The sequence below is a fragment of the Tenrec ecaudatus genome, chromosome 6 (genome assembly GCF_050624435.1).
Source record: "Tenrec ecaudatus isolate mTenEca1 chromosome 6, mTenEca1.hap1, whole genome shotgun sequence".
Classification (NCBI taxonomy): Eukaryota; Metazoa; Chordata; class Mammalia; order Afrosoricida; family Tenrecidae; genus Tenrec; species Tenrec ecaudatus.
Window position 1 is genome coordinate 112,259,866 of NC_134535.1, and position 18,498 is coordinate 112,278,363.

General features: G+C 42.6%; 1 protein-coding gene across 3 annotated transcripts in view; it reads right to left on the reverse strand.

The window, feature by feature from the left end:
• The window catches only part of PLEKHA5 (pleckstrin homology domain containing A5), a 251,604-nt gene extending 233,587 nt beyond the window's left edge, over positions 1 to 18,017 (reverse strand). The window contains exons 1-3 of one of the 3 annotated variants that reach the window (XM_075552021.1): positions 17,840 to 18,017; positions 17,614 to 17,693; positions 15,397 to 15,454 (exon numbers count right to left, since the gene is read on the reverse strand). In XM_075552021.1, the coding sequence (XP_075408136.1) occupies positions 15,397 to 15,454; positions 17,614 to 17,693; positions 17,840 to 17,931 (230 nt within the window). In that variant the 5' untranslated portion in view covers positions 17,932 to 18,017. The remainder of the gene's footprint in view (positions 1 to 15,396; positions 15,455 to 17,613; positions 17,694 to 17,839) is intronic. The other 2 variants (XM_075552019.1, XM_075552020.1) reach the window with 2 other exon arrangements.
• Between the last annotated feature and the right edge of the window lie 481 nt (positions 18,018 to 18,498).

Here is an 18,498-nt window from a genome sequence, read left to right on the forward strand (position 1 = left end):
GAGAAATTCCTCAGTGAGAACTATTCCACTTCTTTTTTTGCACGCAATCTTCTATCTCCTCCAAATGCTGAAGAATCTAAGTTTCTGAAAGTGGATTAATAAGCAGGCATTACCACCACCACCCCCTGTCCACTCACTCATCTGGGTAAGCACAAAAGGTTTATTGACTTGAAGTGGACCAGACTCATCCTGCCTTTTGCCCTGTGGAGTTCTGAGAATCAAATGGGAGCAAGCAGAGGACAGGGCTCATAAGGAATGTGACCCCACCTGCCCCCTCGCCCACAATTCTTAGTCTCAACCTACTCCACGTGCTACTTATTATGGGCTCCGCCTTGCCTGCAACAGGCAGCAGCCAGAGCTAGTGTTTTCCAGAACCTCAAGCCAAGATATTAATACATTTAAAATATTTCAACCTTATATTTTACCATTCTAATTCCAATTTTTTATTCTCTTTTATTAATGATGACAGGCTAAGTTCTTTTACTTCTCCTCCCCACTCCTACCCTGTTTTACAGATCATAATTTATTTTACATTTAAACTCATTCATTTAAAAATAAGTTAGAAAATATCTTCTTTTCAAACCAGCAACACATTCAAAATTGCCTTTTCAGTCACCCTGGGTATATCATGTATGCTGCTGCCAGCAATCTCTCCTTATAATTTAGTCCCACCTGTCTCCTTGAGAGTCCCTAATGTTATACCACCTTAAGCTACCAATTAAATTGGAGAATATATCCAAGATAGCACCTGCCTCATATCTGCAGCACTGTACAATGGCTGCTTTTTTTTTAAGACATATCCTTTTCGTGCTTCTATTGAAGAATTGCACAAAGACAGTGATTTTCTAATTACTAGATCACAGGACTTTCTTTAACGGAATGTACATTTCAAAAACAAACATATTATTCAACACACACTGCACTATCACCAAGAAGCATCTATTGACTATTGTGTGTTGTATCCTACCTTAAAGGTCTTTAAAATCCACAGGAGAAGCAAAGACTTCAAATGTTGACATTTCTGAATCACTATTAGTGTAAGGTGACCAGATTTTAACATTGGTAAAGCAGGACACCATTGATAAAACTCATATCCTGGTGAAATAGCCACTTGGCAGTTAAAAACCGTATACCTTAGCTTGTCATGCATCTTTTCCAAAAATCGGGACTTTTTAAAAATGATGCGGGGTGCAGGACAAATTGTTAAAAATCGGGACTGTCCCGCCAAAAGTGGGATTTCTGGTCACCTTATAATTAGCGAGCTATGCCTTTTAAGTTGACTATAGCCAGTGTGTCATGACTTTGCAAAACAAATACTTTTATATCATAGCTACACTGTGATTTATATAGCTTTTCAAAGCTTATATAAAAAGGTGAATTTACATCATAAGCAAAACATGATTATTATATCACAGGCAAGATATGATTATTTTCTCAGGCATGAGGATTAAGTTATTTCTCAAAAGAATCTAACTGAAAGAGAAAATAGAGAATATAGCTAGGACACATGATCTGTTGGATAATATACATAACATGAATAACAGAAGCACAGAGGCAATAGAAGAAATAGATTATGGAAATTGAAAAACCAAAGAATTGTACATATAAAACTCAAAGCCACTGCCGCTGAGTTGCTCATAGCGACCTGACATAGGAACAGTTTCTGAGACTATAAATCTTTATAGGAGCAAACAGCCTATCAGCTCGAACCACAGCCAAGCATAGGGAAGCAGTCCAACGCCGAACGTAGAGACCACCAGGGCTCTGTAGCCTTAATAGCACATGCTGGCACACCTCATTTCTGCTAAGAGAAAGTTTATCTATACATGTTCAGCAGTACATGCATAAATGCAAAGAAAGGGAATAGAAGGACACACACCCAACTGCCAATATTTATCATCTCTGAGGGAGGGATCAGAATATGCCAGGGGGGATAAAGACAGCTCCACAGTACTGTATCCAGAACTGTACTACTTCCCTAGAAAGTCCCTTGTTAGAGGGCAGAGGGGTGACAGTGGCCATGCATTGCCATTGACAGCAACTCCAGTGGTGCTAATGAACAAACATATGCCCCTGGCAGTAGGTACTTTGATGCTCGTCTGTGAACTCTGCCAAAGTTCTTTCATTTGGCTAACATGGAAATGGGGAAACAGCATGGTATAAAATAAGGGTAATCTAACTAATCTAGCTTAAAATAACAATTCTAACTAATTGGTATTTTAAGCCTAACTAAAGATTCTAATTAATCTAGCTTAAAATAACAATTATGACTCATAGCTAGCCTTTAGAACAGGGTAGAACTGCCCCTGTGAGTTTCTGAGACTATAACTCTTTATGAGAGTAGAAAGCCCCATCTTTCTCCCATGGAGCTGCTGGTGGTTTGGAACTACTGACCTTGCAGGTTAGCAGTGTCACACGTAACCACTCCTCATTGCCAAAGAGGTGATTAGAAATCACAGGAAAACTATAGGGCAGAACAGAACTGCTCCACGGGGTTCCCAAGGCTGCAAACCTTTACTGAAGCAGACTGCCCCATCTTTCTCCCACAGAGCATGTGGTGAGTTCAAACTCCCAGCCTTCCTTTAGCAGCTGAATGCTTTAACCACTGCACCTTAGCGCTCCTTCACGACTCAGTATTTAAAACCTTGTGAAGCCCTCTTTCATCCTTTGACTTTGATCCTGACCATGTGACTTGTATTAGCCAACCGAACACAACAAAGATAATACAAGCATTAAGTTTTATAAGCACTTACACACTGGGGCTTGGCTTCTTGGAATTGTCTTTATTGAAAGCCAGCTGCCACACAAGAAGCTCAGGCTAGACTGCTAAAAGTTGAGAGGCCACAAGGAAAGAAATACCGGAGTTTAAGGGGCCATTTGGGCATTCCAGCCCCAACGAAGCTCTCAGTGAAAGCAGTTATGAGTGACCTCAATTATAATACTGTGCTAAACAGAAGAATTGTCTGGCTAATTCAGTCCACAGAAACGTAAGAAATTATAAATCATTGTTAAAGTTAAGCCATCAATTTTGAGGTGCTTGGCGTGGTGGTTATCCATAGGCTTGATCAGTTCAAAATCACCAGCCGCTCCTTGGGAGCAAGTCAGGGCTTTCTACTCCTGTAGAGGTACAGTCTCAGAAACTCACTGGGGCAGTTATCCCCTGTGCTGTATAGTGATGCTAAGAGTCAGCATCAACTCACTGACACTGAGTTTGGACGGTTTGGGGTTTTTTTTTTTCTGTTTTTGCTATAAAGCAACAGAGAGTAAAAGTACCAGCCCTGATCCACAAAGACTTCTTTATCAAACTTAAAAACAAAGCAAACAAACAAAACTTATTGCCATTGAGTCCATTTTTACAGGACATAGTAGAGCTATCCCTGTGGGTTTCCCCAAGCGGCAAATCTTTATGGGGGCAGAAGACCTCCTCGGTTTCCTGGGGTGTGCCCAGTGAGCTCGAACGTCTGCAATTACTGCTAGAGGTTCTACGCCTAACCCACGATGTCACTAGGGCTCCTTAGACTCTGTACCAGATGTCTTTAAATTGTATTCCTCCAATCAAAAGTATTTATTGTAAGTATGGAGAAATAAGAAACTCTAATAATATAAGGGGGCTCTTTTAATTCCATTTATCTACAAAGTTTTCAAAGCTCTCTTAATCTGCAAGTGAGAATCAAAGTTGGTACAAAATGTTTAGAGGACAATCTGGCAAAATGTCACATGTTGAATCTTAAAAAGTTCCTATCTGTTTCCAATCATTCCAGTTCTCAGAAACAAATATGCAGACAAAATGTTCATAAAAGGTTTTTCTCTAGTAAAAAGGTTTCTAGTAGTCATCTGAAAATAGAGAAATGATTAGACTATTATATATTCATAAGCTAGATCATACATTTATTAAAAACCTTCTCCTGAATAAAAATATAATGACAAAGGAAGGACATACTACAACTTTAATAAAAACAAGTACCAACACAGTAAGATTAGCAATAAGACCCTCACCTTTAAAAACACAGATACGTTGGAAAGGGGGAACTGATTACAAGGATCCACATGTGACCTCCTCCCTGGGAGATGGACGGCAGAGAAGGGGAGAAAGGAGACTTCGGATAGGGCAAGATATGACAAAATAATAATCTATAAATTATCAAGGGCTCACAAGGAAGGGGGGAGCGGGGAGGGAGGGGGAAAAAAGAGGACCTGATTCAAAGGGCTTGGGTGGAGAGCAGGTGCTTTGAAAATGATTAGGGCAAAGAATGTAAGGATGTGCTTCATAAAATTGATATATGTATATGTATGGATTGTGATAAGAATTGTATGAGCCCCTAATAAAATGTAAAAAAACCACACAGATACATCCTTTTTAAAGATCTATATGGACACACATACATACACATAAGCAAAAAATATTAGGTTGTAGCAAATCATTCTGTACGATGGGACATGGGCGATTTTTTATTTTTTACTCTATTTCCCAAATGGTCTATCATAAAATGCATTATGTGCATCATCATCAAAAGAAATAAAACAAGTAAAACAAATCTTTATCTGATTTGGATTCATCCTCTAATATTTCTTTATTAATGGACACATGCACTTTTAGAACTAATGAAATGTTTCTAATAGTCCATGATTTTCAAAATTAATTTTCAGAATATGTTAAGGTACAACAGGTATGTTTTCAGCAAAGAAAAACATTTACACTATAAAAACTCTCCCTATATCATTATATTTCACGTTACTTTGTATTGTGAAAACTGGCTGAAGTGTTTTTTATTCTCTCTAGAATTTTGTCACGTGGTGGTACTTTACTGAATTTCGATTTTAAGTTGAACAATTTTATAATAAATACGCGATCAAATGAGTGTTTTATGCACTCACACATCAGAACACGTGGGAGGACAGTGCCAGCCGGGGGTGACCCCGTTCTGCTGTACACAGGGTCTCCGTCCATTGGAATGGACCCACAGCACCGTGCCACAAGTACCTCCATCTACTGCAAAGCTGCTGGAATTAAATCAGCACGAAGACCAGAACTAGTTTTTCACCACAGAGGCAGGTTCTTTTTCAATCAAGGAAATGTTCTGGTTAGCTATACCACTCAGTGACCCCAGGTGACCCTGAGGGTTTCCCAGGCTATCCTCTTGGTGAGAGCTGAGCACCACGGCTTTCATGTGGCGCCCCGACTGCGTTTGACCCACCATGCTCTTCCACGGCAAGCCAAGCACTTAGCAATGGTTTCATCAGAATCAGAAATGTAACGGGGACCCAGAAGCCAAGGCATTAGGAAGGATAGAAAGTTCCGTGCAAAGTATTCACAGCAGTCTCTGGAAACAAAACTCAAGCACCTGCATTGTTTGGGTATTATTCTCGATGGTGGTCAGTAACTGCAGAAGGTCTAGCACAGGGAGGAGCTACTGCACTGGTGATAAACCAAAGTCAAGTTTCCTCAGCCGCCCTTGCTCACAACAGCAAGTCTCAGATTGGTTTCCATAGTCTCTTCTCCGAACACTTACTGAAACCAACGCTTGCTCTTCATGCTTCCAAGTCCACGCCGGAACCACCCTCCTACCCACTCTGCTCCCTCGAACCACTCCCTTGGCCACGTGAGGCAAGATGTCTTAACATCACCGGTACCAATACTTTTCTTGTTCAGTTTACCGATGCTCAGTTTACGGCTTCCCTGGCTTTTAGGCACTTTGCACTCTATTAGGAGAGAAGAGCAGGATGTTTTAAAGCTCCTGGCACCGGACTTCCTATGGTGAATTGTGTCTCCTTCTCTAATCCTGCTGTTTCTGGAGGGCTTCCCAGGAATAGTTATCTTGGCTCCAGCCACAAGAACAGGTAATGACCCAAGACTAACTGGCCAGTATCTATTCCAGTAACAGGCATGTGAGCTAAGCTGGTCAAAAGTCCTTGTCAAAGATTTTTTTATTTTTTGAGCTACAGAAAGCACCGTAACCTCTTGGGTTAAAAAGCTAAGAGAGAGAAAATTCAGGGTTGCAGGCACCCATTTTTCTGGCTTAGTGCAGAAAAGCCTTCTGCGATATCAAGGCAGGCAAGTGAAGACACTGAAAAACTCCTCTGGGTCACTCTAGAAATGAATGTGAAAAATAAAGCCCCTACTTTTTGGTGCTTATACAGATTAGCAGTAGGTCACTGACTCTTATAACAAGAAGAGTCCTGATTAACATGATGGCTCAGAGCAGCGAAGAGCTCTGGAATGAATGTTCAGCGTGGGATAAGGAAAGGCTTTTCTGACAGTGAAGTTCCTGGTTAATGTGCTCAGCTGCCCCAATCCAAAGCTTGGAGGGTAGCTACTGAAAGGTGATGGAACATGTTCTTCTGACACATGTGGTTGCCTTGGGTCACAATCAATTTCCATAGCAAGTCACATGACCTCTGAGGTTGGGTTTTTTTCTTACCATCTGTTCCAAGTATTCATTTAAGACATCTAATGCTATACCTATTATGTACTGTGCACTGGGCACCTAAAGATGACTGAGTCTTTCAATGGCCTCCGAGAGCTAATAGTACCAAAATGGAAGCCGACTCATATTGACCCTGTAGGACAGGATAGAACTACCCCGTGAATTTCTGAGAAAGTAACTCTTTACAAAAGTAGAAAGCCAAGCCTTTCTCTTGCGGAGTGGCTGGTAGTTTCCAACTGCTGACCTTGTAGTTAGCAGGACCACTTGCAGGACACCAGGGCTCCTGACTAACAGGACAGATGCATGTAAACAATCAATCTCACATCATCTGAACCTCATGAGGTCCACTTCCTCCTCCTCTCATGTTCGTCGTACATCTTATCTATGCCACTTATCATAGAGGCTTCAGTAATATTTCCTATTCCCATAAAAGCACTCTCTTGGGTTCAACTCCAGTCTGAATTGCAAAAGGTTCTAAATCGAAGTGGGATGGTCAATGGCAAGGTCTTGAGGTCAGCAGAGGCTAATCTGTTGTCTCCCAAGAGGACGCATGGGGCTCCACAATTATCTTACCATTATTACAGGATTGGGTTGTACAATCAGCCTTTGAGTGGATCCTATTTATCTCTCTGAGTAGACTCATAAAAACAAAACTCATCAAAACACTTATTTAAATCATTTATACTACTGCAGACAAATGTTACATGGATGAAATAAATTTCATAAACAGTTCAGTTATAAGGCTTTAAAAATTGTCATCCAAAAGAATTAATTCCATCTACAAATATTTACTGAGCATCTAGTATGAGAAATATTCAAGCTAAGGAACAAAAACACAGCCCTGAGCAAGACGGCCTTTCATGAAGCTTTCCTACCATCTGGAGTGCGGGAGGTGGGGGGCAGGCATTAAATACAAGTTCTTTGGGTCTGACATGTACTTTTAAAATGTATCAATGTTTCTAAAGAAATGATCAAAGGGTTTATTTAATAGGCTGAAGTGTTTCTACCCCCCATCTACCTCCCCCCCAAGAAAAAACTGTTATTTAAAAAAATAGTTTAACTTATAATCGCTGGCAGCTTAGAAAGAAATTCAGTAATTACACAATTAAATATCTGATCATAATCCTGTTGAGAGCCACGAAGAAATACAAGGAAAGTTCCATGGCAAAAAGAACTTTGTCTTGGGTAGGGGTCTCCCATGGCTGCGTCCTTCAAAGGGTGAACTTGGGATGAATGTTTCCTTTGCTCAGTTCCGTAATATCTCTGAGTAACCAAGTCCTCACATCTACCGAGGAGGCCTGCACAGGATCGACCTTATTCTCAGTTTTCAGTCCTTCTCCCCATATTCATTCTCATTCCTCCAACAGCCCGCCACGTGGGTCTTCCTTAGCTAACTGCTGACCTGGCCCAGGAATGCTCATCCCCAACGAATCAACTGCTGTTCGAATTTCCAAGACTTTCAATCCCGACAAGAAGAGACAGCCGCTCTTTCTCCCACAGAGTGGCTGGTGTGCTTGAGTAACCGATCTTTCCATTAGTAGCCCAATGCTTACCCCACTGTGCCACCCAAGCTTTTTGTTTTTTCCAGTAGCACTTATAGGTCTCATGTATTAAAATTTAATTGTTTAGTTTATCTGACATTCTCTCACCCACTCTCTAAAAGAAGCGGGGTTCGGGATCCATTATGCCTACGAATGCATCCTAAGCACTAAAGGCATATGAGTTCCAAACACACTGCCAACGTCTGCGGCAGTCTTTCTTTTTTCTAAACTCCCATCCCAGACAGCCCAAATCTTGACTCTTCAGATATATCAATTTCACTCTGCATGTGGCCTGGACTCAAGATCAGAATGCTGCTGTACACTCACCTTCCAGGTGACTCTGCATTTTTTTTTACTGGGGTTCACTTTGGGGAGGTTTTTGAACTTAATTTTCAGAGGGAGACTAATTCCCCTTATTTCTAATGTTTGTGAGTAAGATGTCTCCACTCACTCACTGCCACTGAGTTGACGCAAACTCACAGCACTCCATGGTAACCACCATATCCTTAATACATACAGCCAAAAATGACGTGCATTTCATCGCATCCAGCAGTGTAGGTATATAGCTGTGTGCTTATTTTACTATCTTCTCTCCCACTAATTCAACTATAAGCCCTTTAGAGCAGGACTCACATCTGTTTCTCTCACACAGCCTCAAATGCTTGGCACACAGTAAAATAGCCCATACTTGGTGACTGAATATGAAATCCCAGCCTGGATACATGTATAGATAAGTAGTCTTTAGGTACCTGAGATGATTTATTTGTTTGTTTTAAGAGGGGAGGGGGCTAAATTTACTTATGCACAGAGGCATCAGAGAAACAGCTGGGAGGACATTATTATGAAGGCCAGATGTGGGCTACCTGAATACCATGTCCTGTCAAGTGGCTGGAAAAGCAAACTATCATCACACCGCCAGCTAGAGCTCCCACCATCTAGTCCCGATTTCGATCATGGGCACCACCAGTCTTGTGGCCACTCTGATACAAACACTTGGGAGTAGTTTTTGACCTCGTTTTCTGTCAACCTCCTAGCTCAGCAAGAAGACCTGTCAACTCCTCTTTAATCTCTTTGATTAATGGCCTCCTTTCTTTCCATTCCTGCTGTCACCACCAGCTAACTTGGTCCAAGCAACTAAGGTCTAGATTAGGACAACAGATTCCGAATGTCTTCTCCATTCCAGCCTTAGTCCTTCTAATCCATGCTGCCTACATTAAAATCTCCCTAAAGCCTTTATGTTATTAATGCTATACAACAAACAACTGCAACAGCTTGCCTAAAAAGTAAAAGCCTGACACTTGAAGTCCAGGTCACAGATGACTCTTAGTCTTCAACAGTATACTTAGTCTTTGTGGTAGTTCCATAATCTGGTGTCAATTTGAGACTATTAAGAGTGACAGGGTGGAGCCTCGCCTGTCAATCAGGCTGGAGCTTGAAGACCTCATTTGGAGACAGGAAGGAGAGAAATAGCTCACTGGAGGCCAGACCCACCCTCTCTCTGCAATATATTCCTGTTGACAAGCCACATGGAGCTACACTGATGGAGCCAGATCCCTGGAGCTGGGAGAGCCACATAGAGACCCACAGCAGCATCGAGATGCTTCCACTACTACTGGATCCACAAGATTTTCTACCCACTAGCCTGTGATCTTCCTGCATTCAGTGTCACTGCATGTGTTGTGAGAGTCTGAAGAGGAATTTATAGACTGGTATTGGACATAGGGGCTAATGTCAGACTTATGGACTTGAGTGGATTGGGCTGGCACATTTTCTGAATATACAATATCTCTTTTATATAAAGCTCTTTCTTATACACATGAATTTGAATTTGTTTCTCTAGTCCACTCAGACTAACACAGTCTTATCTTCCATGATCCCAGCATATTCTAAATTAACATCACATACCAGCTGGATAGTTACTCCCCACACACATTGTACATGTTTCCACCCCCATGGATCTATCCTACCAGTCATTCGTATCCATGCATCTGAATCCCACCCATGCACCCCATCTAGGCTAGCTCCTACCTCTTTCAGAACAGCACAGTCTAATTTCTTAATTAGTCATTCCTTATGATTCCAGATGATAAACTGTGTCATTTTTCACATCATTAACCCCAACTTACATATACACAAATCATGTAAATTGTCACCGTTAGCCTCAACTTACACAGATCTGTCATATGAAAATGTAAACATCACGGGAGAAGAGAAATTGCTGTAAATGCTAGAAAACTCTTAGCATCAGCAGTTTTCAGCTCTCGAAGATAGAAGGGTATTTATATCAGAACTACCTTCAGGGCTTTGACTCTTCCCTTTCTAACCTTTGCTTCCTCCCCTCCTTCCTAAATATCCATTAGCTTTGAGAAGAAGAAGAAATGGACAAAGGGTCTATCCAGATTAAAAACAACAAAAACTAACTAAATGCCATAGAGTTCATTTTAGCTCATAGGATCCCTATAGGACAGGGTCAAACTGCCCTCATAAATTTCTGGGACTAACTCTTTACGGAAATAGAAAGCTCCATCTTTCTCCCACATTTGGGACCTTAACCCTTGCAATTCTAAATATATTATCATGGAAACACTATTCTTTATTATGAACTTTCAATATGCCACAGTGTACTTTCCTTTTCCGTTTAAGTGAAAGTCCACTCTTAAAGTACATGGTTGTCCCATTTCTGTTTAATACCTGTCTGTCTACTGCATTAGAGCAGGACCCCTGCTGTGTGTGTGTTCCCTATGCAGTTCCCAGGCACTCCTGAGTGCATGTAATGGGCTGTCCACGCCACGCCCTAAGACACTGTTAATGTAAGTCTAAAGACAGTTTTGGGGGGAGTTAAATAAGCTTTTACTTGTGGTTTGGCTTATTTGTTCTAATCACTGTACACCAAGCAACCAATTTACAGAAAGACATGTTGTATATACTGCCTTGTACTTTTAGGTTCAGAAAAGGAAGGGAAGACCAAGAAAAAGACATAAGATAAAAACATTACAGTACCAAATAATATTAGCAAATGCAGAATAATGTTATCTAATATTATCATTTTAGGTTCCCCATCTTCACTCATATTTTGAATTGTGGTGGTACTATACAAGGAAACACTTGCAGCCTTAAATAGATATTCCATACTAGAATTCCTCTAGTTAAATTGTCAGCACACATAAGACCCAGCTATCACAGATACTCAAATGGAGCCTCATTAACCAAACCCACTGCCATCGAATTCATCCGACGTACAGCAAATCTACATTGAGTTTCTGAGACTGTCAATCTCAGCACACAACCTCATTCTTCTCCATTGAAGAATCTGGTGGGTTTGCACCACTTACCTTGGAGGTTAGCATTCTAGCAACGCTTATCCCACAGTGCCACCAGAGTTTCTTTGAATATCTCATTAGCCAAAATCAAACACTGTTCTATTTTGCATATCTAAGGCATAGTTCAATTTTCAGAACTTTAAATTTAAGAAAAAAGCACTATGAAAATATATTCTAACAAAATTTACATATGATTTCAGTAACCCACAGAAATATTTTTGATCCCCAATCCTGCCAGATAAGACAATGACCTCTCAATATTAAGCACAAAGTGTCTCACTACTTAGAGAACATTGTTTTAGGATTTACGTGGCAGTGTGAGTTACCCTCGTAAAGCTGTGAGGCATCAAAGGATTGTCAATGACACATCTATTGTAAGCTGCCATGACCTGTCTTTATAGAATCATTACGTACCATTTTCAAGCCAGAAACACCAATAAACTTCCAACATTCCTTACAGAAATAAATAGTATGAGTGAATCTTTAACGATAGGAACTCAATAATCAAACTCAATCTCTGTATCAGGGGTCTGCAAACCTTTTAAACAGGAGGCCAGTTCACTGTCCCTCAGACCCGTTGGAGGGCCAGACTATAGTTTTTTTTTTAATTATGAACAAATTCCTATGCACACTGCACATATCTTATTTTGAAGTAAAAAAACAAACGGGGCAAAAACACCCGGCGGGCCGCATGTGGCCTGCGGGCTGTAGTTTGAGAACGCCCGCTCTAAATGCATGGACACACATAATAAAATGGAGGCTGGCTAGCTTAAAGAACAAAATTCCAAATTCCCTGCCATCCAGTCGATTTCAAAAAGTTCCTAAAGTAAACAGATTATCCAGCTCAGTCTTCTGTACCACTCAGTGTGCTCAGGTCCCTTGTTGACACTAGCACTGTGTCTGTTTCCATGAAGTTCTGAAGGAAGAAGATTCTGTATACAGATACTTGACAGGGAAATGTAAGCATAAAACACCGCAAACAGAAAGCAAGCAAGCACATCCAGTTATGGCACTTCCCGTATGGCTGTCCCCACAAAGCTTAAAGGGAGAGAATGAAATAGTTATTTGAAATACAAAAGCCAAGCAAGAAGCTTGCCATACTTCCCACAACATCTCTTCTCAGCATGTTTTAGTCCATTATTTTGTAGAATACTGAAAAATCAAAGAACACTATAGGATCCAAAGAAATTAAGAAATGGGATGCCATTGTCTTTTGCAGCTGGCCTAATATGAAGTTGTGAAGCTTAAACTCCAAAGTCAAGATCACAACCCGGCTCTCCTGGTCCTTTCTCCCTATATTGCCCACGCAAATGCCAATTCCAAAATTTTAACCAGAGATGAACCCTTTTGGCAACATGCCATTTTAAATCACAACCAGCATTGGTTCGAGAGAGAAAAGATGAGAGTCAAATGGACTTTACTGGGCCAACAAGAAGCAACTCAAGTTCTTTGGGTCTCCCTTCTTGCTAAGGGGCCTCTTGGGAACACAAGAGGGTGAACAGAAGGAAGGTCAACTGGCAGCGTCTTTATTGCCCTTCCACATGCCCATCTCCCACGTGAACAAAATTCACGCTGGCCACCACAGCACCTCCTTTTCTTCTAGATTCACCAACAACCCTTCTTCAGCTAAGCAAGAATAATGAAAAACATTTATCTACCAACCTTAATCATTTGTCCTACTTCAAACTCCTATCTCGTCTCTCCTGTGAATTGTCTAAACATAGTTCCTCTCCCTGCTGTTTCTCATCTCCCTGTCTTTGGGCCTGTCGCTGTCGTTTTATTATGTGTGTGTGGTGTGGTAATGGAAATAATTCTCCTGACTACTTCCCATGATTAAAATGAGACTCAGATGCCATAATGAATGTGAAAGCATGTTATAAATCACAAAGTTCAAGATTAAAGTAATGTTTCTACCATAGTACAATGGTCAAGCATCACTAATTGCTCAGTTATTCAAGTAAATAAAAAGTTTCTAAGAAATTGTAGCCCACATGTAGCTAATCTTGAAAGAAATTTTCTGCCCAAACTGTGAAATAAGAAAAAACCGTACACCTTACACTCAGCCAATCATATATTCTTCGATGTTTAATTACTTAAAAATTAGTTTAAAAATATAAACTATTATAAGTGCTTTTGTAACATTTTAAAATGATGGCTACACTTTTAAGAGTTAAGGTAAATTTATTACTTTTATTTCTAAATTACATTATTTTTAATATTTTCTAAATATTATACTAATTATTCTGAGCAACTCACTTATGCTTGGCACTCAATTAAAATATGATTTGTTTAGGTCAACCAAAAAGAAAATCTTATTAAATTAGCTAGTAGAACAAATCAAGATTCAGTTTTCTAATAACTTAGTTCTAAATTAAAACATAAATATTCAGCCCCAACAGAATACTATCTAAGAATGTACACTCCGATAAAAATAAAAATAATATTGAGAAGTCTAGCTTCACTCTTAATTCCATAAGGGCAAACCAGAAAACCGAACTCACTGCCATCAAGTCCATGCTGACCCATAGTGTCCCTCCCTAAAGGGGGAGACTTTCTTCTGTCCCCCACGGAACAACGGAGGGGTTTGAACTGCTGCCCTGGCTTCAGCAGGCCACTGTGCCACCACCATGTCACTGGGGCTTCTTCTGTGAGGCCAGTCAGGATATATACTTAATCAATTCAACTGAGAAAGTCTGGTCTAGCCTAATTCAGAGTACAAATACGACATTTTAAAAAAGCATCGCTTTTCATCTCAATACCAACTTGGTTTAATTCAGAATGAAATTATACTAGGAGGATAGTTGGTGACACTAAGTTTTTATACACGTATTTCGATTTTGGGCCACCTAGTAACATATAAAGGTCTTCAAATATAAGACAACCAAAAATTGCCCAGCAGAGGGATCACATCATGACACTGCTGTCCCTACAATATCTTCATTCTCTATTCCTACATCTGAAAAACAAGGATCCTTCATGCCCATTAAAGATTCCCTGACATTTTATATAGATATCCTTGCAAAAAAATGTTTTAACTATACAAGTATAACTTAGGGAAAGTATGGCAAGATCTTAAAAATACCACTAAGTAAAAATAACTTATAAGACCTAATAAAATAAAGGTATTTTTTACCAGGGCATGTTGTTATTAATAAACTATTTAACTCTCAATCAAATCTCATATTTAAACACCAACTTTCAGGCCTCCATTCTTTCAAAACTAAACAAATTATAAGTCAACAATGGCACCCTGCTCCGCAATCCCTCACACACAAAAAAACCCCAAACCAACAAGCGCTTCAATAAATTCCACTTCCAATTTAAAAAAAAATAAAGCCAACAAAAATAAATCCACCTTTATTTTCCCTTGGGGGTACACACTCTCCCTGCCCAGAATGTAGATTTCAAGCATTTGTCGCCAACTATTACCAAATTAATTTTTAACAGGAATTAGTTCAATACTCTGTCGAATGATTTTTAAGGTCAGTACTGGTCATATTTCTTCTGAAAACTCTGTTCAGTCTTATTCAAACACAAACATACCAGTAAAACACGCTGATAATATTTAGATTGAAGCAAAAAAATACAAGCAATTCTCCAATGAATACTTTTATAATATTCCATATTATTTTGTTTTTATTTTCCACTCAGTTGCTGTTCATAAATCTATACCTAGCGTTACATCACTTCTGATACTTATTAACAGATCAGGTGAAAATATACTGGAAAATATTCACTTTTTAAAAAAAGATTGAAAAAATAAAAAAGATTGTAGCATAACTAAAAAATTAATTTTGTTTTACTTTTATTAGCACATATAATGCAGGATCAAAACCTGTTAGGAACTATATAGCTAAAAGCAAATGACTATGATGCTCTAGTACCCAGGGTCATATGCTGACTTCAATTCCAAAACAATGAGTGCCCAGACAAATAACATAAAAAACATTAACTATCATTTTTTCTCTCAAATTCCAACACTATATAAACATATAATAAAGTCTGTATTACATGAAAAGTCTTTAAAAAACACATACATACATGTATAACTTTTCAACTAAAGATTAATCACAGCACTCAAATTACCAAGGAAGAAAATAAAAAACTCACTTTATATAGTATCTTGCACCTTCAAAAGTATATGCTTCTTCCCAGCCAGTAGGCAAATCTAAAGAACACATATATCGTAATTAGTATTATTTGAGTAAGATAGCAAAATATAAATTCGATCTCATCTTAATCATAGCTTTCATGTTTCATTATTTTCATTTGTTAAGTAGACCTCTAATTTTAAAAGTATTATATAGGTAATAAAGTTGGTAGCCTCATTTTTCAGAAAACAGTTACTTGAACATGTAAAGCTACCAGAAAAGCGCCAGCAATATTAGAAATCATCTGACATGATTATAATCTTTAATGATCAGGGTGGAGTGAAACCATGCTCTGGCATCCACAAAACACAAAAGGAAGCCTTCTAATCCTAGGTAAAATACCCATGAACTGTTGGCAAAAAAACAAGACCTGAGCATCGGAGCCTTTTCTTAGGTATATACTTCAGAAGTGCTTCTCAAATGTGTCAACTGTCACGGATGAGAAAGAACTTCCTCCATACTCAATTGGGGGGGCGGGGACCTGACACTGCATACTTGTTCTTGTGTTTCTAGAAGAGACTTCAAAAGATGTGAAGTTTCAAGTAATAAACCTGTGAATGATTCAGGAGAATATATGCTGCATGTTACTTTTAAATGACAATTGGCTGGGATTTAATCATAGTACCACTGGAACATAAAAGCCCTTAGTGTGCATACAGAGCCACAAAGTCAAAGGAAAATAAACCAACACAGGAAAAAAATCCGTGTGAATACATATTTTTCCTCAATGTGAAGATTTTCAATTCTGTGGAGGCAGTTTTAAAACACATTTACATTACACATTAACAAAGCAAGCATGAAAAACAATTCTGTAGGGTGATTTGGCTAAATAACTTAAAAATCATATTGTCTTTTATGAAAGAAACTGATTACTACCCAGAAAGGAAAGGGGGTCCTCAGAGGTGAAATAATGTACACAAAACACTGAAAAGGCATGTTAAACTCAAAGACTGCACCAGACTTAAGAAATACAGGTCTATCCGAAATGCCTTTTAATGTGTAACTTCATCATGCTTGCTACACCAGCCTTCCCCTTCCTCCTCCACCTTTTCAACCAATTTGGAGATATTAGTCACTTCACTGAACTGCATCAACAGAAAAAAAGTCAGGCTTGCTCAATATCCTGGCAGCTTAAAGGGATTCAAAGAACCTCAGAGTTACAAGCAACTACGGTGGAGGCAGCCCCAAGGACTGCAGGCGCCCAGCTCACCTCCACCTGAACTACGCTCAGGCTTTCCCAACCCGGGGAAGAGAGAGCCAGCAAGAGAACGCATGCTACGTTTCAAAGACAAACAAGTTGCACGAATGTAAACAAAGATGACAAAAGAAAGCCGGGCCAGCAGGAGAGCCCCCAGCAACCCTCCTCCAGCTCAACTCACATTCCGATTTCACACAAGCCACGAAAGACACCAAAGAACCCCGTGGCCTCCAGTCCGGGGGCAAATGCCCCAACACAGGACGCCCCTCCGCACGGTCGCTGCCACCGCGGTGCAGCCGCCGGAGACTTTGAATCCCGATCGCCAGCAACGGCAGCTGCAAACGCCGCCTCCGACTCGGGGGGCTCCTCCCGCGGCGGGAGGGAAAGCGCTCCACGTTCCCGGAGCTAATCCCAGTCGCTGAGCAGATCGCAGCACCCCCAAACTCCTCTCCGCCCCCCTCCCCTTCCAGCCACCTACCCACAAGTCCCACCTCGAGGAGGAGGACGCTGCACGGAGGGAGGCAGCTCTCGGGGAGGAGGGAGAGGGTATGGCTACCTAATCCCGGCGGACGAGCGGCAGGGTCCTGGGCAGCAGGGAGGGGGAAGGACTTCTAAAGGTTGCTCCCCGATGGGATGGGTGTCAGGGGCTCCGGGGAGATGCTCGAGTGGCCGCGGAGGGGAGCGCAAAATTCCAGGTTCCCAAAGAGAGGGGAGCTGGGGCTCAGGGGTGCCCAGCTGGGGAAGAGGCAACGAGGGCGCCTTCCCCAAGTGGACGTGAACAGCGGCGGAGAAAGGCGTCCAGGGACCCGATGGAATTCCCCGCGGCCCCTCCACCTGCGGCGACCCCCGGCCGGCCCCCAGCCCGCCACGCCGCCGCCGGCGGGGGCAGCTCGCGACCGAGCCGGGGCGGCCCGCGCTCGGCCGCCGCCTCCCGACAGAGCCCAACTCCGCGCGGGCCCGGCCGGGGCTCGGCGTTACCTGTGCTCTGCCGCCGGTGTCCGGTGACCACGGCCTCGCCGGTGACCGGGTGCAGCCAGGTGGTGCTCTTGGCCTCCTCGCTGCAGGGGGGAGAGAAGGGGCAGAGACCGCGCGTGAGCGGGGCGCGGGAGCGAGCTGAGGGGGCTGAGGGGCACAGAGTGGGGGCTCGCGCCCACCGCCCTCTCCCGCACCCCCCGGCCCCGCCACGCCGTCCCCGGCTCTTTACTTGATGAAGAAGACTCGGCCGCCCCGGGTGACCCCGTAAGTCCAGGACCGGGGCAAGGAGCAGATCCACTCCAGGTTCAGATCCGCCGCCATGTCTGATCCCCAGCCGCCGCCGCCGCCTTCTCCTGCTGCCGCCGCGGCTGCTGAGGGAGGAGGGAGCGAGCGAGCGCAGGGAGCGCGGAGCGAGCGCGGCCGGAGCGCGCCTCCCCGGCCCGGCGCGCCCCCGCGTGGCCCCGCGCGCGCCCTACCCCCTCGGGCGGCGCCCGCCCTGCCGCCCCGGCTCGGTCCGGCCCGCGTCGCCGCCCCTCCGCATCCTCGGCGGCCCGCCGGCCGGCCGCCCCGCCGCGCGCTCGGGGGGATGGGCGGGCGGCGCCGCCAGACCCCGCCCCCGCCCCTCCCTCCCGCGCCCCGCCCCGCGCCGGAGCGAAGGTTCCGGGATCGATTAGGGGGGGGGGGGGGGGGGAAGAAGAAGAAAGAAAGAAAACCGCGTCCTGCCCGCGGGGCTCTGCCCCGGGGCTGCACCGCCCGCCCGGAGAGCGCGATTCCCCGGCCGCGTCTCCCCGGCGCCCCTGGTTTCTTTCCCTCTGAAACAACGATGCAGCGTCGGAGCAGAGCTGGTCCACGTCCAAGAGATGTTTCCATATAGATGTGGCTTTCAAA